The sequence below is a fragment of the Thermobia domestica genome, chromosome 12 (assembly GCF_964235325.1).
Source record: "Thermobia domestica chromosome 12, izTheDome1.hap1.1, whole genome shotgun sequence".
NCBI lineage: Eukaryota > Metazoa > Arthropoda > Insecta > Zygentoma > Lepismatidae > Thermobia > Thermobia domestica.
In genome coordinates, this window is record NC_137465.1 from 125,981,388 (window position 1) to 126,006,972 (window position 25,585).

General features: G+C 36.5%; 1 protein-coding gene across 3 annotated transcripts in view; it reads right to left on the minus strand.

Moving 5' to 3' along the window:
- Positions 1–25,585, minus strand: part of rump (heterogeneous nuclear ribonucleoprotein rumpelstiltskin) — a 64,331-nt gene that overhangs the window by 24,884 nt on the left and 13,862 nt on the right. Inside the window, exons 5-9 of one of the 3 annotated variants that reach the window (XM_081734064.1) lie at positions 24,566–24,719; positions 15,685–15,843; positions 10,570–10,608; positions 7,621–8,153; positions 3,286–3,421 (exon numbers count right to left, since the gene is read on the minus strand). In XM_081734064.1, the coding sequence (XP_081590190.1) occupies positions 3,286–3,421; positions 7,621–8,153; positions 10,570–10,608; positions 15,685–15,843; positions 24,566–24,719 (1,021 nt within the window). Of the gene's footprint in view, positions 1–3,223; positions 3,422–7,620; positions 8,154–10,569; positions 10,609–15,684; positions 15,844–24,565; positions 24,720–25,585 lie in introns of all 3 variants that reach the window. The other 2 variants (XM_081734067.1, XM_081734065.1) reach the window with 2 other exon arrangements.

Here is a 25,585-nt window from a genome sequence, read left to right on the forward strand (position 1 = left end):
TTTATTCCATGAAAATGAACAGCTATCGGATTAAGCATGGACTAAGTCCACTCAATATCATATCTGATTTGTCGTTATGCTGAAAGTGTTGATTACAAAGGTGATTATTTACGAAACTGATTAATAATTCAATCTCCATATTTTTTCTTTAAACAGATTCATTAGGAACCTGTGTAACACAACCAGAATTAATAGACTAACGTTTTCGAAGGGCGCGTCTTGCAACACATTCAATAATACAATACCAGAAGAATTTACAGTAGTGGTACAAAGATGCTAGCGACATCTGACAAGAACTATCGGAAAAGTGACTAAACTCTAAACTACTTAAGTAGCTTAAAAATTTTAAAACTATATTTACACAATTTATTTTTGTAATTAAATAATAATACATTCCTGCAATTCTGCCATGTATTTTCAAATACATCATTGTGCAACTTGGGCACTCAAAATCAAATTATCAAGACATCGTGGAATATGTATTTAAAAAAATAGAAGGGAAAAAACCTGCATACGATGCCAGCAAGCATTACTGCACTTATTTCAAACACAAATATACAACAGACTGCAATCGATCCCAGGTCTCTCGTTTATGTAACTGCTGTTGAGCTCAACCAACTTCTCAACCTACCCAATCATTTTGTTTCTTGAGATCGGTGTTTGAAAATTTGGTTGTTTAGCAATTATTATTATTATTTTTCAGTAAAGGAACATTCGAGTTAATATAATTAAAATGTTACAATATACCTCACCCTATACATAATTTTGATTTTTTTTTCTGACTGGCAGGTTAATACGAGGCTTGTTCATTCCTACTTCATTAAGAATTATTTTTACACTATTCTATAATTTGCAACATTGAAAAAAGAAGAGTTCATAGTCACGTTTGTTCGCAGGTGAGTTAAGTAGGAAATAGACGCTAGAATAGCACCCAAATTTGAAGAACTAAAAGTCACTTCTATTAGGTATACAAAAAGTTCTTTGATATTGATCCAAGAAAAAGCCGATAATGTGTAATAAGACCTATCTACAAAATCAATAGCATTAGCAGCAATAACCTGTCTCCTACCAGTGGGTAAACTATGGATGCCACACTTTAATTTCGAAATAGTCGTTCCAACAGATAGTTGTCTAACGAACAGAATAAATTTAATTCCCGAATGGTGTTTAAATATCCGAGAAATATGAGCATGTATAACGTTTCTCGAGCAAACTGGATACTTATATGAGCATAACTTTGCTTCATGTAGTCCTAAAGCAGAGAAATACCACTCCAATTCCAATACTCGCTCCACTATTTTCGTATTTTTATGACCATGTTCCAATTGCTGCGAGTAAATATTTGCATTGTTCGTCTTGCTAGGAGCTAGCAATTCGCGATGGAAAATATTCCGAGAATCCTCCGACTACAGAGTTGTTGCTTAAGTTTTTGTAGTAGAAAGGCGTGAATTATCATAAAGAACACACTTCTCATTGCTTAACAACACCTGTCGGAAAGAGGATACGGCATATTACTGGACAATGAAGCATAAGTTAACCCCTTTCCTTTTGTGAGCTATGATTAATTCATCCGGGACCCATTTTATATCATTTCCCGACGTTGGTAGAAGTTTTGCCGAAGTTTCTAAACTAATTAAATGCTTCACGTGAGTAGCCGACACGCCTTGTCTGTGGCTCGTGAGTCTCGCACAGGGGTTGTCCTAGAAGACTCAGCGCTGTACTTAAACTTGTTAAATCACTGTTGTATTGTCCGCCACATCTCTACGGAATACCTGGCATAATTTTCTTCCCACTTTAAAGCATACACATGCTCTGTAACGCTGTTTACGGTTCCAAGTTTGATGTCTTCGTTTCAACTCTACTACAAGAATTTAGCTGAGACAATGGTTAACACGTGCAGTACCAACACGCAAATTCAACAACTGTCTTGGGTACCGACAAGGAAACCAAATTCGGAGTAGTTAGGGAAACAAAAAGTTCCTGAAGTTACTCAATCCAATTTTCAGAAATTGTACCAGGTAAACGCAAAACTTTGTCAACACGTTCTCACGCTGTCCACATATATTACGTCGTAATTCAGGTGTTGTTCATTATTTTTCAAATAGTTCGACGTCACTCAACATCGAAAGGAACGGTTTGAAAAAATAAATTAAAAAATGAGAAACAGGCACACAACTGTGACAATGACCAATGTATATAGGCAATATACTGTATGTCGCTGTTCATCGAATTTGTGAAAGAACTGCAAGGTTTTATACTTTGTTGACAGTTCAGGAGAACCATAACGACACATTCGTAATTTAAAAAAACCTAGCAACATTATTGGTCAGACTGCAGTAGCAGTTCATCTGAACTTCACTTGGGAATCTTGTACCACCACGATACGAGAGAAAGTGAGGGTTCATAACGAATAGTGTGAACAGTTCTTCTCTGGAACAGATACAGCTGCTTTTGTGCAATAGGTGTTATTAGTTAATTTAACTACAACAACAACTTTAGTGAAATTCCATAGAATGCAAGTTAACTTGTGTTCACAAGATCGAAGTAATTTCGTATACTTCTGCGACACAACTTCCTGCTTTTCTCCAAGCAGCAGGGTTATCAGGGATATTTTTTTATTAATTCATTTATTGTTTTCAATTTCTTGTTTTATTAATTTCAATTTCCTTGTTTCCTTCTGAAATCATGATTTAGGTGAAGGTAAAGATATATTTACTACTACAGCTGAGTTCATAATATAGTAAAAGGAAATACTAAATTTAGTAATAGTATTCTAATAATAATAATGATAATAAAAAAAATCACATGAAACCTGAAAATTTATTATTTGCGACTAGTCCTCGAACCGTATCTTCTGCAACCCGAAAAAAGTGACAATTATCTCTGTATATCAAATTCGAATTATTAAAGGTCATCTTACAATGTCTAATTAAAGATGTTACACGAAATACAAGAGCGCATATATTCTTTAAATTATTATGTATCTATCTTAGACTGAATTACAATTTTATATTATGTTTACTGGCCCAAAAGAAAACAAGGACTACAATGTTTACATCACAATACTACTAGGAATCGGGAGAAAATTTTGCTCTCGAAAAATATCTTCTACGAATTCCCACACAGCCAGAATTTCATTATTTTCAGAAAACTTATTCGGACGGAAATACGCCCTGCTTACTAGTACTCCTTGTCTAAACAAACATGATACTATTCGACTTACACAAAGTAAATACCTGAGCCTATAACACCTCATTCTATGCTTCTGCATTTAGAAAAGGATACCGACAGCACGCTCTGCATCTCTCTCTGTGGCAAACCTAACCAAGCCAGTGTCCTTGTTTCTGATTTCTGCAAATTTGATGTCACCAGCTTCTCTGAATTTGTCTCTCAACATCTGCCACGTCGCATTTAATGGGAGCTACCAAAAACAAAGTTTATATCAACACTAAGGCATTGTGTTTATTTAATATAATGTTCTAATACACAGAATGCACTTTTTTTTTTTTTTTTTTTAATTCACGACGTGTATCTCTAAAAACCTGAGTAAAGAGTAGTATATAAATCAGGCACGAAGATAATCCTTACCACGGGAATTTTCAAGTAATCTACTAAGTTACGGGTATCTAGGGTAATTCACCAGGGCATAATAACGTGGTAGACATGGCGCAAGCTAACTTTGCATTTTGAAACAGTTACTTTCCGAGCGAGTGACATGAAAATGAGAGGAAATTTTGTTGCCAACCGCGATTATTCAAACTTCTCAGTAGGAAATCCTAAATCGTTTAAATAAATAAATAAATAAAACGTTTGTTTATTACTGAATGTTTGCCTCTTTGCAAAGCATCACACATCCTCTCCACTATTTTTGCAATTGGTACAATTGATAACAGACCATCGTTTGCTCTTTCTTTCTCCAAGTAAGCTCTGATATTTATACCATCTCCCTACTTTGACTTCTGATCGTAGTACTGCTTCTAATTTTTTTTAAAAAAAAGATCTTATCTTCCGTAGTCACAGCATTAATTAACTAAAGTACAAGAGAATTTAAAATCAATTATTAAAATTAAGAACTGAATGTATCATACACCTGAACGTGCCGGCATTAAAAAGTTAAAGAACTCATACAAATATTTCCACACAATCTCAGATATTAACACACAAAAGAATAGATACACAATATTTTAGTTCTACAAAACACAAAAATTCAGTTTTATATACACCACTATAACACAATGCTAAGTAATACTAAGCGGAAAACATTCTTTCACCCTCCTTATTTTGACCTTTGGGTTACCAAAAAAGAAAAGAATAAGGAAGCCTTCTACACATCTGTTGGTCAACAGAAAACATGGTACATTTTGGCAATCGTAGCATTCCATTCGCTTAGGGTCTGAACATAAGAGACATGGCTCACTCACCCCTCGAAATAAGATATTTCCGATGCTTGTCGAGGTTTGTTCTTTGGCTGAGTTTCGTGTAGTGTGCTGGTAGATTGAAGATAAAGTGTTTGTTGTTACGAGGGTGTTATCGTACTCCGATCCAGTATAATGTGGATAGACTAGTGTAATAGTTTGTAGGTGTCTCGGTGTATGATTTAGTGAATTAACGTGACTATAAATGTTATAAATTCCAGAGTGAAGCACAAAAAGACCCACTTACAGGCTAGAGAGGTGATTTGGAATGTTATTAAATTTATGGAGATGGAAGCTTGAGAAGGTACCTTGACAATTCCTGTTGGAAAAGCTTTAGAAACAACAGCGAAGGCTGTAGGGGTATCGTTACGGACAATCAAAAATATTAAAAAGAAGGACAGACAGTTGAAGGTAAGGAAACTAGTTTTGAAACTCCAAATAACATCCGGTGCTGTCAGAAACCTGTGGTTGGGGTACATGAGTTTGACAGTGATGTTATTCGGAAATAATTTACGACTTTTATAAAACGAAACACAGATATCCTACTGTTTCGACACTTAGGTAAAAGCTTTCAGAATCAATAGGTTTTAAGGGTGGGTGCACAAGACTTAGAAAAATTCTAAAAGATCTTGGGTTTCGGTGGAGAAAGACTAAAACTAACAGAACCGTACTTATAGAGTCTCAAGAAGTTTGAGAAAAAAGAATTTTCTACTTGAGACGTATAAAAGAATATCGAAACCAAGCGCGAAATAAAGTTTATGTAGACGAATCATACATATTATCATCTCACGTTTCAAACAGATCTTGGACAGACGACAGCTCCCACGGTCTATTAGCACCAGGCTCTCGGGATTGGAATTATGATTCATGTAGGACGGGGAAATGGGTTTGTACCCAATGCATTATTAATGTGGAAAGCAAGTCAATCTACAGGTGACTACCACAACCAAATGAACCACGACAATTATGAAAAGTGACATAAGTTAATACCAAATCTCCGTCACAATTCTGTCGTGGTTTGTGACAATGCATCCTATCACAACGTTATTTTGGAAAAAGCACCTACCTCTGGTTCGACTAAGCAACAAATGATGCAGTGGTTGACAGAGAAAAACATTTCTTGATTGCAATACGCTGAAGTCGGAACTGTATAGTTTAATCCAATCACATAAATCTAGATTTAAAAAAGTTTGCAATTGACGAAATTGTCAAACGCCATGGACATACTGTGCTTCGTTTACCCCCCTATCGCCCGGAACTGAATCCAATTGAAAAAAATTTGGTCTTTGGTGAAAGGATGGGTTGCGTCGTGAAGCAAATTGAGACTCAATATTGGGAAGCAGAAGGAATTATGGATGAGATTACTGAGAGGGTCGTTATCAGTCTCGGTAGTGTCGATAGTGATAGCAACAGTGTTTCAGAACAGGATACTGGCTGTGACTTATCCGGAATAGAAATGTAGGTGAGTTTCCTTTATGTACGCATATACATAAATGAAAAATATTTGACATTTCATTTTTATTTGTGGAATGCAACGTCTACTATCAATAGTAATGATCTAGATATACATAGATGAAAAGGTACAACGTACGTACGAATAATACCTCACATTTTATGATTCATGGCGAATATTTATTTCAGTTGGCAACGCTGATAATCTCTCTATCCTGCCTTCTAATCACGGTCAGATGGCAGTCAAATCGCGAACAGCATTACGTCACTCATGTGCAGAGTTGTTGTGCGCCGTGTCTAACAACACTTAATGGAGTGGTTCAAACAATTTCTATATTAAAACAAATTGTTCAGAAATACATTTGCACTCCACATACAAAAACAGGTTCCAAAGCTTTTGTAATCCAATGTATCAAGAAATCCTACATGCAAAACATGTCCAAAATGATTGTCGCATATCTATAACTCTCCTTGTACGAATAAAATTTGATGATGATTTTGCAGCGTACTTTTAATACTGATTATTATGTGCATAATCGGGAAATTTATATTTATGGTAAATTTGATAGGAAAAGAATTATAAATACGAAAATTAGAATGAGTAAAACAAAATGTTGCTAAATGGATAAGAAAATTTTACTTTCGTTTTATTGTTCTATTTACTGCTCTTTTGACATGAAATTATCCACATACATGTCTTTGCTGATTGTACACATACTAACATTATAAAGAATACCGGGACGAATTCGTTATCAAATTATAAACATGCGACAATAATTTTGACATGAGTGTGCATTCGACAAATATTTTAATATTTCGAGGACAATTGTCCGAAAATAATTGGTCAGCCCGATATCAAATGCAAATCTGGTCGTCTGGAGAAAGTGGATATTTACATAATCTACATGGATTCTTTCTGATGGCCAACTGCCATAAATCAATTTAGTTTTGGTGAAGAGTGATTGTGAATCGAACAACTTGATCGTCTTACTTCTTACGCTCTTCTTTTATTTTCTATCACAGAAATGAGCTATTTTCTAAATTCATCACATTACGTTTCTGATTTGTTTTAAATTTGCTATTTTTTCATATTCTTAAGTGCTTCTGATTTTTTTCTATTTCCGAAAATTGAGCTCTATCGAACGCATTAAATAGATACCCCCGAATTTTGAAAGCAAATGTTAAGAAAAAAATCACTGGTCACAACAAACTTATGCACATGGAGAAATACGGGTCTTGACTACGAAAATATTTAGAAAATATTCTATTAATAACACAAATGTTTACATAGCACGTCGTATTTTAACGATTTGGTCGTATTCCCTTGGGCACAGAACGATATAGTACATAATGAATCGAACTATTTTTTAAACATATTTCATCCAATATTAACTTCTTTCATTTTATCTCATACATAATAAAATTAGCATTGAGATTTAAGCAGAATATAGCCTACAAATATATGTTTTCGCTACCTTAGCGTATTAGGTCGGAACGTTAACCTTCGTTTGCTTCTTATTTTTCTCGTGTAATTTAATTCGTACACCCATCCTTTGCCTATTGACGCCGATGTCTGGACAAATATTAAGACAACATAAATTGATTTAATACGCTCAAAATATCTATTTGAATTTACGAGAAGAGGAAGAGTAGTTCTTACTGTTTCAAAACTAGTACTTCGCAAGCTATGTTGAATTTGGTAAAGCTTGTCAATACTACTACTGAACCGAAAAAAATGAACTGATGTACTTACATTCTTAACAATAACGGTATCAGATGCTCTCGTATTGGAGACGTTCCCTCCAACAAGACTTCTATCTGGTCCATTTGCGAAAGAGTTACTTCTGAAATCACGTTCAGCAGAACCAAAACTTGAAGACAATCCTCCAACACCATCGTAATCTCTCCCTCCATAGGAAGAAGTTGAGCCACCACCATATCCGGTTCCACCACTCACTCCTCCTAAGAATGCACCTGATGCTCCAGTTGCCAGGTTGCTCCCGAAACTTCCTCCTGCTCCCAATGCACCAGTTCCCAATCCGCCTCCAGTAAGACCTCCGGCGACACCTGCTGCTGCTAAATTACTTCCTAATCCACCTGTAGCCGCTCCACTAATTGCCGATCCGAAGCCCGTTCCCAGACCACTTCCCAAGCCACTACCGATGCCAATATCACTGCCTGCCAACGAAGATCCCATCATACCCATTCCACTGCCGCCTCCGAGTCCACCTACGCCACCTGCAAGTCCTCCGCCCACTGCGGCTGACGCTCCCCCATATCCTAAGCCTGAAAAAAAATATATGGACGCGTTAATACAATATTTAAGGGGAAAAATTAATTACATACATTCTATGTGGATTAAGTTTTTAGAACTTACAAGTAATCATTATACATATAGTACTATTAAGTTTTACTTTACACCGGAATTAACGTTATTGCCTCTATTGTGTCCTAAGAGAGGGTTACTATAAAAATATAGCAACAAACAATACACGCCACCTGAATAAAAGCTTTACTAATAACACCTAAAACAGTTTTCTATTAATGACTACAAATATTAAACAGACATATTTTACTAAAGAATTAACTTCTTGTAAATTTATCTTTATAAGTTTTATCAATAAACGTTCTCTTTAGTTAGAAACACGAAATTGATTCAACTGGTTAATGCAAATGACCACTATTTTTACAAGTACAATATTCGATACTGGTCGGTTTGCTATGAAGTATATGCTTCTTGTGGAATATCACGTACAGAAACAGATCAATGTCCTCCACTGAGAAGTCAAACACTTATAATATATTCATGAGTTCCTTATAATATATTCATAACTACCGACACCATTGTTTCGTTTAATTTCATTGTAGAACCCACTAATCAAGTCTTTTAGAATGTATACAAAACGGCAGAACAGAGATTGATGCTACATTTCAATAGGATCGACTTCTAGTACGGACAATTCTCGGTACTAGGCAATTGAGAAATTATCTTAAGAGGTAGTATAAAAAAGTGTAATAGAAGTTGAACCCTATCAACACATCGTTTAATTAAAAGGCCGTTTGTTCGGCAATGAGACTTTGGGCTTGTAACGCCAAGGGTTTCAAGCTACTGAAAAATTTCAACAAAATAAGCAAAAACTAAGATACCCTCTCTTTTACAGAGTGTAATTACCTTGCAAATTTTCATCAAGATACATGCTTTGTTTCAACAGAAATGACATGGAAGTATTAAAAGGAAGAGTGAAAGGAATTAGGTAAAATTGAAAATACACTAAAACACCATAAAACGTTTCTTATATGAAAAGCAACAAAGGAAGTAAATATTTTCTTTCCTTTTCTCGATAGGGTTTCCATTCAAACTAGATAATCGAATTCACGGCATTTCAGTTTTCACGACCCAAAATGTTTCCATTTCATGCTCGGAATTTTATACTACAGTCGAGGAACACGTGACCAAGACGTGTTCCGTCAGCTGAGATACCACTGCATTTTCATGACCCAAGTTCTTCGCTCATAACGGCTTATTTAATTACAAAGTTACAAATTAAATACAAGGATAATCACAGAAAAGTGGGACAGAAAACTAGGAAAATAAACTTGGGAAGAGTTAGGTAACGAAATCAAAATTTATGATCTGCAGTAGGGTTAGTTCTCAATTCAAGTAAAAACACCCGTTAGCTTCACGAAAATAAACATTTTACAAAAATAATGTTAAAAAAATAACTTGACCACATTTATCTATATAACGTAGGTTAGCAGTTCGAGTTGCCTCTTCGCAATCGGGTCATACCATATCAATCAACACAGTGACAATCTCACCATCTCAAATTGGTAGATAGATGCCCACTAGATAGACTAAGAAAAATACCGAATTTCAGCTTTATATATCAACCGGTATTGAAGATAGGGCTACGTAAAGTTTGGTAAAAAATCCCTAAAATAGCATGTTCAATGTATTTTGAAACTTGGTTTTTCAAAATACAGAATGTATACAGAATTTGGTTTTTCAAAATCAAAATTTTACTTAAATTTTTCAAAAAGTACATATTTTAAAATTTTGAAATTAATTCCATGAATAGATAGTAATGTTGTAAAGCACCTGGCAAAATATAAATTTGGGATGATAATGCGTTCATTGTTTTAAAAAAAATCAAGACACGATTTTTCAAGAATACTGTGTACATAGGGTAATAGCACAAGAATGCTAAGTTTTACACTTCTGTGAAAATAAAAATGAACACCTACTTGAAGAAAGAGTATATATGAGCCCATAGTAGAAACGGGTTCGAGTAATAAAGTCCGTACCTAAAATTCCCTCTTCCAGGACTTAAATAGCTGAATTCCCTGATTTATCCAAGTCGCTGGGAACCCTGAACTCTGTTATGTCTGTCGACCCTCCGCCCTCTCCCACGTTTATAATGTAAGGTTTACTATAGTATTTTTCTGATGCACATAATTCATGAACAGGTTTAGCTTCATAATTCTGCTTAGCTTTCTCAATATAAGCAATATTCATGTGAATTGAAGGTAAGCAACCAGCATGAAAATCTTATATAAATATACAAATAATAACTATTTGCTACTGATTAAGTTATTAATTACATACATCTTCCGTATCTTTTCATTACAAATAATACAAGAGAAATTCTCAATGATTAAAATTATATGTTATATCACTAATTCTTCTGGCAATTCTACTTACCAACACCTGGAGCTGGTACATTAGGTGCTGCCGCTGCGCCTATAATGACAAAGAATTTTTATGAAATGCATGAAATAAAACTATGCATTACTAACAAAATACAGACTAAAAGTGAAAAGTTGACTGAGCTGAAGATCAAATGGAGCTTTCAGCTTAATGTGGCGATGTGTTAACCACTAAGTTCCTACCTACCTAGCTACATATAACCATTCTTGAGATCAGTGCTCAGCTATTCAAACTATATGACCTGTGCAAATTATTGTCATGTTACGGGTACAGTCTATAGCTTGATTACCTATGAACTGATCTGAAGAAAAAACTTCCACAATTGTCATTACTTACAGTAAACGGCAAGCACCTAGAAGCTACGTTAAGTTCTCAAATCTGCTTTAACTGTCTCGGAAGTTTTGATCTGAACTACAACAGTATGATATATATTTTTACTTGTGAATTATTATTTACTTGTAAATTTGGGCCATAATGCATATTAAATAGGTACTAGGCTGAATCTGCTATTAGAAGAAGAGAAAGAAAAAGAAATAATATAGTTATAATGTTAATATAAAAAGATATTCAAATGTTTTTTTAGGTAATCTAATCCTGTCGTCGTCGTCATGACAACATAATAAATAGAATTATTCAGTTAAGCATGTAGACATCTTGAAAAAGTGTGTATAAGTAAAATGTACACTTCTCTTATATGTTTATTAAACTAAGTGTACAAAAAGATAAATTGATGTATTTTAATGGCTCAATAATTAAAGAATTCTCCAAAGAACCGTTTTAAGTAATAAGGTATTAAGTAATAGGCCGGTCTACTTCCAGATTAGAGACAAAACTTTTTATATCGTCCGGTTCTAAGTCCTATCATATACTATAGAAAAAAGATCAAACTACTTCGGATGATTTTCTTTCCACACAAAGAAGTAAACAGACTCAATTGTTTACAGGTCTTCAGTCTTCCGTCCCTGTTTGATGAAGCAGACATACCTCAAAGAACTGTGGGGAAGAAAAATAATTGCAGCCAGAGATTTTTATTGTACTATTCAAATTATCACCGGAAGAAAATTTGAAGACGAAATAAAAATGTGGATTTGCACGCTATACTGTTTTACTAAAACTGTACTGCCCATGAAAATATGTTCGCTTCAACATTTTCGAGTTCTCAGTCTTTCAGACTTCTATCTATTGATGATTTTCCTATGAACTTCATTTGATCATCTTTCGACACTTCGAAATTCGATCAAAATATCCTTCCTTTTTTTATAATTATTAATGTAAAAGAAATGTACTAGAGTTTAATGTCTCATGACTATGTCCTTTATGCCAAGGCTGACGGATGATCAAAGCAAGCTCCCGTTTCCTCTCCCATTCTAATTCTGACGAAAGAATTGGTGAAATGAGAATCGGTGAGGAAAAGGGGGCACACCGAGAAAAAACACGGACAAACTGGCCGGTGATCGAACAAGGGACTCCACACACCAGAGGTAAGCGCTCTACCACTGAGCACCGTGCTTCCCATTTTAATAAGAGGAAAAATATTGAACTTTTATCCTGATGGCTGATTGTGACAAACTATTCGGCTCTAATATCAAGCTGAAGCGAGTATAAGAGTATTTCAACAAAAAGAGTTGAAATTCTTGTAAGATGAAAACTAAGATATTGGCCCGTGAAGATCAATGAACTTTCCACAAAACTGCGCTATATTTTATAATTTCGACAAAGATGCAGACCGTGAAAGTTTGAGTGAAAGGAAGGAACAGGACTTTGTGCTGTTTATGGGCAAGATATATTGTTCGCAGCAACAGCCAAAAGATGGTTCAGTAGATTTCGATTTCGTTGTCCATCATCATCGCAGTAGGCGACCAACGACTGCAAAGGCTAATGAAATCCTGACAAAAGTCAGCCAAGACCAGAATGCAAGCAGGGAAAAAGTAGGCTACGAAAAGGAGCTCGACGTTTGGATGTCACTTGATCTGGCTCAAAAACTCGCTAGAATTCATATCTGCGATAATCTGTACAGAAATGTAAGAACTCGAGCCACTGTGAAGTGGTGTGATGAAAACTGGATAAATAACGTGCGAAAAAAAATCGAAGCGAGTAAAGCTCCAGTCTGTAGCTAAGGCCACAATGACGCCCAGGAAGGTTATCGTCTGTGCTTGCTGAGATTGGAAGGGCATGAAGAACTGCTGCCGCCGGGCAGAACGATAGAATCGGACCTGTACTGGCGACAATTAGTATGAATTCATCTATTTGGTCTAGGAATTAATTCGTGCGGGTGGACAAGAGATGGCGCAACGAACGGAGCGTCCCACAGTTCCGTGTATCCACACATGTGTTGCAAACCCCTGTCATCGCGTATCCTTCGTAGTATAGGGCAGTGGATTAAAGCGTCAACAACACCAGTTTGTAGTTAAGTGAACATGGCGCAATTTGTGCCTGATAAAGTGTTTTTGCGGGGTGTCCTGCTGCATTACTTTAACATGCAGAAAAGTGCGACTGAAAGTCATCGTATTTTGGTGGAAGTGTATGGTGACCATGCTCTAGCTGAGCGAACGTGTCAGAAGTGGTTTGCACGGTTTAGAAGTGGTGATTTCGGCTTGGCAGACCAAGAGCGAGCTGGACAGCCAAAAAAATTTCAAGACGAAGAATTGACAGCATTGCTCGAGCAGGATTCGTGTCAAACGCAGGAACAACTTGCAGCAGCATTAGGCGTTGATCAAACAGTCTCCAAACGCTTGAAAGCCATGGGAATGATTCAAAAGATGTCACATTGGGTTCCACATGAATTGAAAGACAGAGACGTTGAAAGACGAAAAACCATTTGCGAATTGCTGCTTCAACGACAGAGCAGAAAGGGGTTTCTGCATCGAATTATTACGGGTGATGAGAAGTGGATCCATTACGAGAACCCTAAACGAAAAAAGGCCTGGGTGAAACCAGGTGAACCAGGTCCATCACAACCAAAACGAGATATTCACTGTGCAAAGGTTATGCTGTGCATATGGTGGGATATGAAAGGTGTGGTGTACTATGAGCTGCTGCAACCGGGTGAAACTATGAATGGAGAACGTTATCGACGACAATTAATGCGTTTGAAGCAAGCTCTGGCCAGAACACGACCAGAATGGGAGAACAGACATGATAAACTTATTGTTCAACATGATAACGCTCGCCCACATGTCGCAAAACCGGTCAAAACCTATTTAGAAAATGTCGGATGGGAAGTTTTACCCCACCTGCCGTATTCACCAGACGTTGCTCCTTCGGACTACTACTTGTTCGATTGCATGAACAACGATTTGATTGGACAGCGGTTTACTTCTTCAGAAGATATCGAAACATGGGTCTCTGACTGGATCGCTTCCAAGGATGAGGACTTCTTTCGCCACGGAATCCGTACATTGCCTGACAGATGGGCGAAAGTGGTGGCTAGCGATGGACAATATTTTTCTTAAGGTATTTATGTATTTTGTGTTTGTACTACAGCTTCAATGTGTGCGTACCAACCGCACGAATTAATTCCTAGACCAAATAAAAGCGACGGCCAATCGAGTGTCGTATATCATAATGACAATGGCGGAGAGCATATATCTTGAACCTGTCAGAAATTCAAAGAACTTGGCTGGGACGTTTTAACGCATCCACTGCACGATCAGATCAAGCACCGTCACACAATTATTTCTTTCACTTTCTGGAGGACTCCCTGAATGACGAAGTCAATTTCAAGAGAAATCTGTGAATACCGCGTGTCAATTTTTTGACCAGAAATCATAGTTCTACAACAATGGGATTACGGTGTTGTGAGAATGGCAGGTTATCCAACTAAATGAAGCATGTGTAGTTTTACAGTGTTATTTTCAAATAGTAGATGCATTCGCAATTTGGACCTCCAAAAGCTCAATATTTTGTAGACAACCTGATACCAAAATTTCATGTTAAAAACAAACAAAAAAAAAAATCTCCGTAGGGCTTTAGGATTTTACACCATAGTTAGAATTAAGTCTGTATTTTACTGATTGTTTTAAAAGCTTATTGGTATTTTTCCAATACTGCATCAAAACGAATCTCCAATACATTATATACAGAGTGAAGAAATGCATGACTGGACCAAGAATCGAACCCAGGTCTGCGGATTATATTCTCGGTGCGTTGGCTACTACGCTACCCAATCCACTCTCTGAACAGTCATAATAACCTAATTGATCCCGTCAAGAGACCCCATACATGTAACTAGTGCTTGGGAATTAAAAAAAAAGCGAATTTACAAGATCAGCTAAATCGATCCAACATTAGTTGAATACGGAGCTATTTGCGCGCTTAGAAGTATAAAACAGAGCTTCAGTGATAGCTTCCGATCGATATCGTGCAGAAACCAAATATGAATAAAAGATTTGTTTGTATTCATCCTGATCTGTTTCTATACTAAATTATAACACTCATATTTAAAACAAACTAGGTTCAGCTTACTTCTGTTTTATTTTAGAATGTTTGTTGCTGGTAATTTTGGTGACTATTCTTGTAACCAGGGTGCTCTGAAAAGGGTCACCGCAGTTATTGAACTTAAAAGCAACGAAAGCCTGACCTAGAACTTAAATGTACTTAGGTTTTTATACATTTTACTAGACTGCTGCAAAACTAGACAAAAATTATTATCTCAGAACTGGCACTGTGTAAATGAAATCATGTAAAATCAATAGGAAGGACACAAAAAACACTTATTAAAATCCGAAATAAATATCAGTTAAATATTTTATGTAGAATACTAAGCAGAAGAGCTCGGCGAAACTCCGAACATAACTTTACGAGGAACGCACATCAAAATAAAAGGAGTACGAAATTAAGAAAAACTACAAACCGATCTAATGGAACAACTTGGTACTCACTGTAAAGTATTAACTAAAACAAATGTTTAATATATAATTCTCAGTCGCATTTTAATGGTACAGTACACATTCAACTTATCTTACTCTCGTAACTGTCAGCTCAGACGGGGTCGCCACATTCCTGGCGCTAGATGTGCTGGAACAAATGCATGAAATTAAATGAACATAAATCTTAATTGGAAACATCGCTCCTACAATCAGAGAATATAAGCATACAGATAATACTTACGCGAAACATCGTATAAAGGATTTCCTCCTGCTCCAAGACCCATTCCAATTCCTTTCAAGCCTTCCGGTAACTTAGATGGAAGACCATCGTTCTTTTCACTCACTCTGTCCATTCGTACAGTCATCTTTCTGTCATACAAAAGTTGGTTATGAAGCATAGCTGAAGTCCTCGTTAAGGAAAATTTACAACAAAAGCAATTATTAGTAGTAATTCTAACCAATGCTTCTTAACAATAAATTGTTAATAGTACATCCATAAACTTTGCTACTACCTTTACTCTCAATTCAACTTTGCTACATTTTTAGCGCACGGGCGCACATATTCTCATCATAACTGCGGCGTATGCAAAAGATAGCTCAGTGATTCAGCGTTTATCACAGGTGCACGGGGCCCTTGATTCGATTCTCGACCAAGTAAGTTTGTGCTGAACATCATGTTCGTAGGTTTTCTCAAACTATTCCCTTACCTTCAACATTTTCATCCTACCGATTCTTCCATCGTTTACTTAATAATCAGTCTCCCTTAGCCTAAACGGCATAATCGACTGTCTTCTTCTATCTACTAAAACGTGATCAATTTGACTGTGTTCTTCCATCTAGCGAGGTCCATGTGTATTTATGAACGTCACGATGTGGGAATTTTGTACACTTCACGATAAGGTTCTGATGTTCTGAAGTTCACGAAACTAACGCCATTGTCATTACTTTTCTTATGCAGACTTTCTTTCCCTATAACCGGTTTGAAAATACCCTGTTGCCCTATCTTCGCATTGAAATCCTCTAATAGAATTTTCATATGGTATCGCGGGACTTAGTCGAATACTCGTGATGATCAGGATTTGCCCAAGTAGGCCCAGCCCGAAAAAAACCGGTGGGTTTTATCGGGTTGGACCCAACTGAAAAAAAAAAAAACCACTTTAAAACCCACCTGGGTTTTTGAGCTTTTTGTTAGTATATTATTGGTACAACTACGGTGATCACTAGAGACCGGATGTTAGGCAAAATGCCTATTGTTTAATATTAAAGATATGATCAAAAACAACGTTTTAAAGTTTATATGGGGGGTTATAGTTTCGATTTAAGGCAATTTTATTTTGCCTATTTCGACCTTTACTGCCTAAATAATTGCTTTAGTGCCTAATATTGCCTATTCTATGCATTTTCTTCAAAATAAGCCTTCATTGGGAAAATATATAATTTATGTACATAATACACACATTTTTACGTATATTATGTGTTTGTAAACACAAGCATGTGGTACGTTGCGATATATAGCTATACAAGATGAACTTCAAAGATGTGCACATACTTCGGGAGGTGATTCGTGACATGAAAAGAAGACAAAAGTCCTGTTGAATGTCACGAATCATCTCCTGAAGTATGTGCGCACCTTTATGTCCCGTTCCAATTGTCAAGATTCGATTTTCGATTCCAAGTTGGCACCCCTGTCACTTGAACACGACGCAGAACTCAACAACATGCAACAGCACTTTTTGTCTTCTTTTCATGTCACGAATCACTTCCCGAAGTATGTGCACATCTTTCAGGTTCACCCAGTATGTGGAATGCATAACATGCCTCGTTTTTGTATATACAGTAAAAGAAGATATTCTTTAACAAACAAGTATATTTCTATATTCTTTGAACATTATCTATGACTTGAATCTACTTTTTAATGGTATTGAGTATTTATCTTTATTATTTCAAGTTACATTTTAGTGCCTATTTTACTGCCTATTTTTAAAATTTTAAGTGCCTATTTGCCTGCCCATTTTCCAGGTTTTTAGTGCCTAAACATCCGGTCTCTAGTGATCACATTGTAAGTGATTTTTATCAGATTTTAGACTTTCCTTGGGCGAATTAGAGGCTTTCACGTTAAGGTATACAACATTCAGCATAAGACCTTTATAAAGTTCTGAATGCACTAAATGAATTTAAAAAAAAGCTTGATTATATATATATATATATATATATATGGATTATGCTTATAGCCTATTTGAAGTAAAATAAGCAATTTTGTACTTTAGAAAATATTTTCCGTGAATAGTGTGCTCGTCGACTTGGCGACACCGAGGAACATTATCACTCATACGTTTGACGGGTTTAAGGTCATAGGTGTCGGTACTAATAGTACATATGTAAATACATTAGTAAAACTGTTAGTATTATTTCTTACCTTTGATGTAAAACACAAGTTTCTTCAACTAAAATTTGGTTTTCCAACAATAACAGTTTAGTTCAATCATTTGTTGCTCCTCTTCAAATAAGCATTCTGTAGAATCAACACCAGCAATGGCGTAAAAATTCTTGCCAAATTTAAGAAGCTTAATGTTCGGGGTTCCGAAGACTATGTAACGCTTACTATTTCAAGTGCTGAGTTCAAATTTCCGTACTAGTGAAAGAAGTGCTCGGAAAATTCCCGAATTAAACGCAGAAGGATCGGAAATGAATACTTCAACAATAAAACTATTTATTTTACGCTTAAGCCTGCCATATGTCCCGTAAAAAACGGGACAGAGAAATGTCCCGTATTTTAACTCCGTTCCATTTCTGCTATTAATATCAGCTTATTCGAAGTGAAACATAAAAAATTCTGACATTGGCTGGGAATCCTGTAATTAGTGAATGAACAGTACGCTGTTGCATGTAACAGTTTCAAGGAAGTTATTACACCACCCTGTTCGACTTGATAGCGAGCGAAATTTGCAATTCTCCTTTTTCCATTGCACTTGATGGAAACTCGAATACTCTCCGGAACATTAAAAAAAAAAAAAAAAAGAAATCTTTTAGTTTTAGTCTCACGGTTATGCCTGTTATGCTCAAGGTGACGGTGATTATGAGAAATGAATGAAATGACGAATGAAGAAAGTGAAGGAGGAAACGTGAGAATTCCGAGAAGATGTTAGTTCACCACAAAGATCACTTGGCGCGAGCTGGGATCGAACTAGGAACTCCATGCACTAGAGGTGAACGTTCTACCACTGAGTCACCGCGGCCTATTATACTTTTGTTCATAACCAGACTACAGGCTACAATTCATTGCATTGTGTTGGAAAGTTGAGGGGAGAGGGGAATCGGAGGCGTCCCGTATTCTCATGGAGGACGGTAAGATGTTAATTTCATATAAGACATTTTAAAACATTTATTTATTTCATACAACATGAATTGTATCTTTGTTTTAAATTAATAGATTTCTTTTGGTATTCATATTTGGCGAACGTCAATCAGGCTTCTGGATGACTTGATCTACATTTGTTCGTTTGTCTGCCGAGCTCCTTCATGGCTATGCGGTTAGTGTACGCGTCTTCGGCATGGGACCCGGGTTTGCTTCCCGGAGGGAGCTCATGTGGTTCGGATTCCACGTTAATCAGTAGGTCCTGTCTCATATAGGCTCGCTGCTGAAAGGGACGTTAAACACAAAATCAACTCAACTCGTTTGCCTCTACCACACACACTACAGGGTACAACTTTCGGCCTGTTCAGTTAAAATTTTCAGAGTACAAGCACGAGACACTGTAAATTTCCTGTATAGATTTTGGCGGCATACCAACGTAAAATATCAAAATGGCGGCCATTTTTTCAAACCAGCGAGTATCCACGCTACGAAGCGCATTTTTCAGTCTTTTAAGTTTAAATTTTGACGGTGGAAGCACGAGATATGCTAAATTTGCTGTATAGATTTTCTCGGCGATCGAATGTAAAATTTCAAAATGGCGGCCATTTTTTTCAAAACATTGTAGTGAGTAGAAAATTGTTGCAAGTTGTGACAATAACAATCTTGAAATATAAATCACATTTTAACACTTTTACCCCAAAGACATTGAAATATTTCGAAAAAACCCCGATTAAACCCGAAAAAACCCATATGGGCCGAGGTGGGTTGGGCTTTTTCAAACCCTGGTGATGATACTTTTTAAAAAGTGCCCCTTTTATATCGTTATCCTTATCTTTTGTCGGGGCATGTACATTTAAAATAATATCTAACCACCGACCCTTAAGAGTAATAAAAGAAAGTCTATCATTAACAAATTCAACCCGTTTAATTACTGATATTAAAAGAACCAAAATTAAAATGCTATGGCTAAAGGGTACATAATGATTGCTTTTGGCTGTTGCAATTGTCTGTCCAAGCAGCTTGATAAAAGAAATATAGCGTAACAACAAAAGCAGCTGCTCTTATATGCAAAGAGGGAGAGAGAGGAAGGAAAAGCTTGGTGCTGAGTGTAGGGGGCGCTGAATTCTAGTTCGCTCCGGGCGTCGAAATCTCTAGCTACGGTACTAGGGTTATGGATGAAAAGGTAACACCGACAGAAAAACTATGACATGAATGTGTGTATAAACGGAATAAGCTCCTGAAAAGAAACCCTTTCGTTAAACGCGTATCAAGTAGAGATGAAAGGAGCAAAATTAAATAGAGAAAGCTGTGAAGCCTTCAGCTGGGCGACATGCTGGAAGTAGTCCTTTATTATAAATTAAATACAGACAGGAATGTAGTTAATATCTGCTGGGGAAAAAATATGCAAACTAACGTTTGAAAATATGTACAAACGCCACTAAGCATATTACCAATCTATATTCTGTCGCTCTTAGCTCGGTACCTACAGAACTAATTCACTGCAAAATAGTATTGAAAATGCACAATTATACAAGAGTAATGAAAGTTTTGAGATACGACTAAATGGGACACTGCAGAAACAAAATTTCGCTTGCATGAAAAACGCCCCCGAACCCTCTGTAAGTGAATTCGCTCAGTCTTGCGACATCATACCATCTGAAGAGAGTGGTATTGCTGCCACCATTTGCACTGCTCCCATGGAGTTAGAAAGGAGCGATTTGCGAGCCACGATTCTGTACAATTTTAAACGGTGTTTAAATGAATTGGAGTCGTTTGAAAGGCTGATACGAGCCTTTGGGGAGTGCACCATCACGTGCGACATTGTTTCTTTGGTTTTCATAATTAAACGCGGCCGGACATCACTGGAAGACGAGGAGTACAGTGGAAAACCATCAACAATGACACGAAAACACTGATGTCATGGAGCGGATGATTATAAACGATCCGCGAGTGACATACAATGACATCGAGTGCGCCCTTGAGATTAGTGTGCCGAGTGTTTCAACCATTTTGCATGAACACTTGCGTATTCGATAGGTTTCAACTCGGCGAGTGCCGCGTTTTAGAAATATCAAAGTGGTGACTCAGGGTGATGAAACGTGGATTTACCAGTCTGACCCTGAAATAAAGCGCTAGTTATCTGTTTGGGTATCGGTTTTCCACCCTAGCAGATGCTGCGAATGCCTACAAGAAACAAACAGTTAGGTACAGTTGGAAACAAATACAGTGGCACTACTATCCATTTCATAAAGATAGGCCCCTGACTTCGCGGTGCTGCCGTGACGTCCAGTCAAAACTTATACTGCATCGTCTTACCTCGTTGGAATTGTTGGAATGTTGTCTTTTCAATACTTAAGACATACAAATTTTCTTTGTACTGTATAGTGAGAAAAAAATAGAAATTAATGAAAAAGTGCGTATTTTTTCGTACTTTTTTGGTAAATCAATATTTATAAGACTATATCTCGGAAAGGAGATAACATGAAATAATTTCCTGTGCACGATATGTAGGTGCATCTATTACCTGTAAGTTCTGAAAATTTCATTACTCAACACGTAGTAATTTTCTTGTTATTCAGTAAAAAGTGAGACATCATTATCTCTGAATTGCTGCGATGTATTAACAATCTGAAAAAACTTTTAGAAAGATCTTAAAGTAGCTTTTTCAACCAAACTGTTTTGACTTGTTTTAAAAGAGAAACAATCACAAATATGACATTATGATTTTCTCTGCTTTGCGCCCTTCGCTATCGCAGTTTATACGGAGTGCTACGTTGCCACATTTTCCTGGCGCGTATACACACTCAGCCGGACGAGTATTTAAACTTGTCACGCACACTGTCCGGCACTTTTTAGAGATTTTTAAAATGTAATGTCTCCACAGATTTTAAACCAATTTCTTAGAAATTAATAGGATATACAGTAAATGTACCAAGTGTTCAAAATTAGAAAAAATGAAATGACATCTTTGAGTTTTACGTCCCACGGTTATGCCGGTTAGGCTAAAGGAGACGGTGATGGTGAGTAATGAATGAAATGGTGGAATGAAGAAAGTGGGAGGAAACGGGAGAACCACGAGAAAACCGACGCACACGGTGTTTGTCCACCACAAAGTTCACTTGGCGGGGGCTGGGATCGAACCCGGGACCCCTAGCACCAGAGGTGAACGCTCTACCACTGAGCCACCGCGGTGTTCAAAATTAGAAAAGCGAACTCTTATCTTGTTTGGATTTGCATGTGATGGTCCTCGAAAATTTGTTGCTTTTTGTCAGTTTTTCACTTATTGCACGCAGTACAAAATACACTTGCACGAAACAAAAACACGCACAAAGTTTATTATATGATACAACCTTAGTTGATATGTAATATTTTTACACTTCACAGAAAATCTGTTTTCAGATCTAAGAGCTCCAAGCTACATTAGAATCTGCCTTTGAATAGGAATGACGCGTTTTTTTTTTTTTTTTTTTCGGCGCAGCCTCAGGTTTACTTGAAACAGAGTTACTATCTTGTTCACTCTCGGATACGCCACTGAGTACAGGATAATCAATGTCCTTACCATTAATTACTAACTCATAACCGTCTGAGTCGGAGTCATTCATCACTTCTGCAATTTCATTATCGCTAAACATTTTGCCTCTTCTTTTGGTAATACCGCCGCTCGTGAAGGAATATCCATTTTTTTTTTCAATCAAAAAGCACAAGATATACTCACGAAAATATAAATGCCCATTCGTCCGTCTCATTGCAATGAACCCATATGATGTGAGTGTGTGTGTAAGTTTTTGACGCCTACGAACCGAAGGGAAGTGTTGGAAGACTTAATCAGTGCGACGTGATTAGACGCAAATACAGCCCTCGTCACCTACTCATTGCATTGTTTACTTTCGTTGAAAGAAAACAAAGGACTCATTCTGTGTTACATTCGACAAGGGAATTGATCGCAGAACTTGGGTGAACACATGATTGCCAAGGCTACAGTACATTTCTTTTTAACCTTTCACATGTTCGTAAGCTGGAGAGTGTGTATATACTGATAGATCTTGAGGTAGAAATGGAGCCATTGTTTATAAATATTAGGGAAGATAGAAGGAGCAGCGATGAGTCAACAAAGCCATGACGAAAGTGATTGAAGTAAATAGATTAAGAGATGAGTTCTTGGATGTGTTACTTTAACGTTTTATTTCGATTACATTGAGATGTGTACACTCATGTCCAAAATTATTGTCGCATATCTGTACCTGTCTTCTTGTAAGAATATAATTTGATAATGATTTTGCAGGGTACTTTTAATACTGATACTATATGTAGAGTCGGGAAATGTATATTTGTAATAAATTTCATAGGAAAAGAATACGAAAATTAGCATGAGTAAAACAAAATGTTCCTAAATGGATAAGAAAATTTTAGTTTCGTTTTATTGTTCTTATTTACTGCTCTTTTGACATGAAATTTGCCACATAGCCTCCATGTCTTTAATTCGTTATCAAATTATATTCCTACAATAACATATTTATAGACATGCGACAATAATTTTGGACATGAGTGTACATACATTAATATTTTTTTATGATGTTGTGAAAGGTTATAATAAATACTTTTTCCTATTACATTCTTATGAAGTAGGCTTTGCGCTACAAGCTTCCTGAACGCGACAACACTGCACGACAGCGTTGCCGCACTTCCATTTACTGTATGCTGTTTCTTCATATAAGCGCGGGGAATTTAAAGATTGGGCTGCAACATGGCTCACCGCTTAACGCAGAGAATATGTTGAAGTAAACATTTTTTAAAAAAATAAATTCTGTACCAACTAAACCCTTTTTTTTGTTAATAGTTCCAAATATTTGGAACACAACACTTCCAAATTTTCGAACAGTGTTTTGTACCTTTCTCTACCTACCATGGTAAAGGAGATCAGAGCGTCGTACATTTGTTTTAATTACACAAAAAATATCAAGTGATGAAAATTGAACTTTTCACAACTTACAGTTAATGGATGCATCTACATAATGTATACAGGAAATTATTTCACGTGATTTCTTTTCTGAGATATAGCTCTATAAACATTGATCTACCAAAAAAGTACGAAAAAATACGCACTTTTTCATTAATTTTTATTTTTTTCTCACTACATAGTACAAAGAAAATTTTTATGTCTTGAGTATTGAAAAGACAGCATTCCAGCAATTCCAACGAGGTACGACAATGAAATATAAGTTTTGACTGGACGTCACGGCAGCACCGCGAAGTCAGGGGCCTATCTTTATGAAATGGATAGTAGTGCTCCTAGGATTGATTTAGGAGGATGACATGTGTGGAATGTTAGGGATAACACTTCGGAATGTTATAAGTAGTTGAAATGAAGGTACCAACAGGTACCCACAGCTGCATGTCTAAAAATGAGTATATTAAAAAAAGATGAAGTCTAAGAACGAAAGTAATGGATACTACATTTAAACATGGTATATTCCAATTAACTTGCGCATATATTCATCATTCGCTCTGGAACGGTTAATATTCTAAGCTACAAATGTTTACGAAACTACTGTTTTCGTTAAGCACGGTGTTCGTACAAACTCTCAAACCAGCAACTTAGGAGAGAGTAAAGATTTCCAGCACAAATATTTTATTCTTATTCAAAGTAACCAACATGCACATAAAATATTAACAGTAATTTGAGAATGAAAAAATGCGAACTACACATAATTCTACATGGAACACACCTAAATATTTACAGACGATAAAAAATTAATTCAAAGGATACAAATAGCTTGCACAGCTTCCACAGGATGCTCGAATTCCACTACTCCATGTCCTCGGCTTTTCCCGTCCTTATCTCTGTTAAGTTCGGCGTTAACGACTTTACCTGCCAACTTGAAGACATCTCTCAACTTCTTTTCATCAACCTTATAATCCAACTGGAAAAACAACACAAAACCTCAAAACCACCAAACCAAAAATTATATTCCTACTGCAACTAAACCAAATATGGCTACTCTAACTTTCAGTCTACCCATAATTGCAATATATGAAAGTAACGAATACTCTGTAAAAATAACTCCGTAATTCACTGCGAGAAATAATTCTTATCAACTGTTGTTATTCATAGCAACTAAATTAATGAGCTAAGTATACACTGTCCTTTCCAGTTTTTTAAGTTACACACCATACAACTGTCTCTAGGCTAAAGGAAGCTATAAAAAAATTAAAGGTAATTAATGAAAGAATATAAAATCGATGTCTAAGCAAGATTCGAATCCGCAACAGAACGGTCTTTGACTGATTAGAGTTTATCATCCGTTTTAACCATGAAGCTATATGTGGGGCCCGAACCACATTGAGCTCCCAAGAACTGAACCCAGGTCTCCCGTGCCAAAGACGGGTATGCTATGCATATAGCCAAAAGATAGTTCTAGAAAGACCATGTCCGCCACCTCTAATCCATTAAATACAGTGCAAAAAGATTTTCCTTATATTAAAATAATTACCAAATGCAAGTACTCCGTGGATTAGTCATCAGACCAGTGGAGAGAGCTACCGTACAAATTAAACTAGTATGCACTTACAGATATTCAACTCTATCTTCCCATCTGTTGCAACAATAGCTTCTGATGAAACTATATTACGCATTATTTCAAATTAACTTCAATTCTTGTCCGTATTAGGATTAAGTACTTAAACTGGCTGAATTTAACGTCCCTGTAATGAAGATCCTAACTGTATGCATTAAAAGAAGTGACAGCACTTACTATTTTTAACTGCTCGAAAAGTCAGGTGTATACTC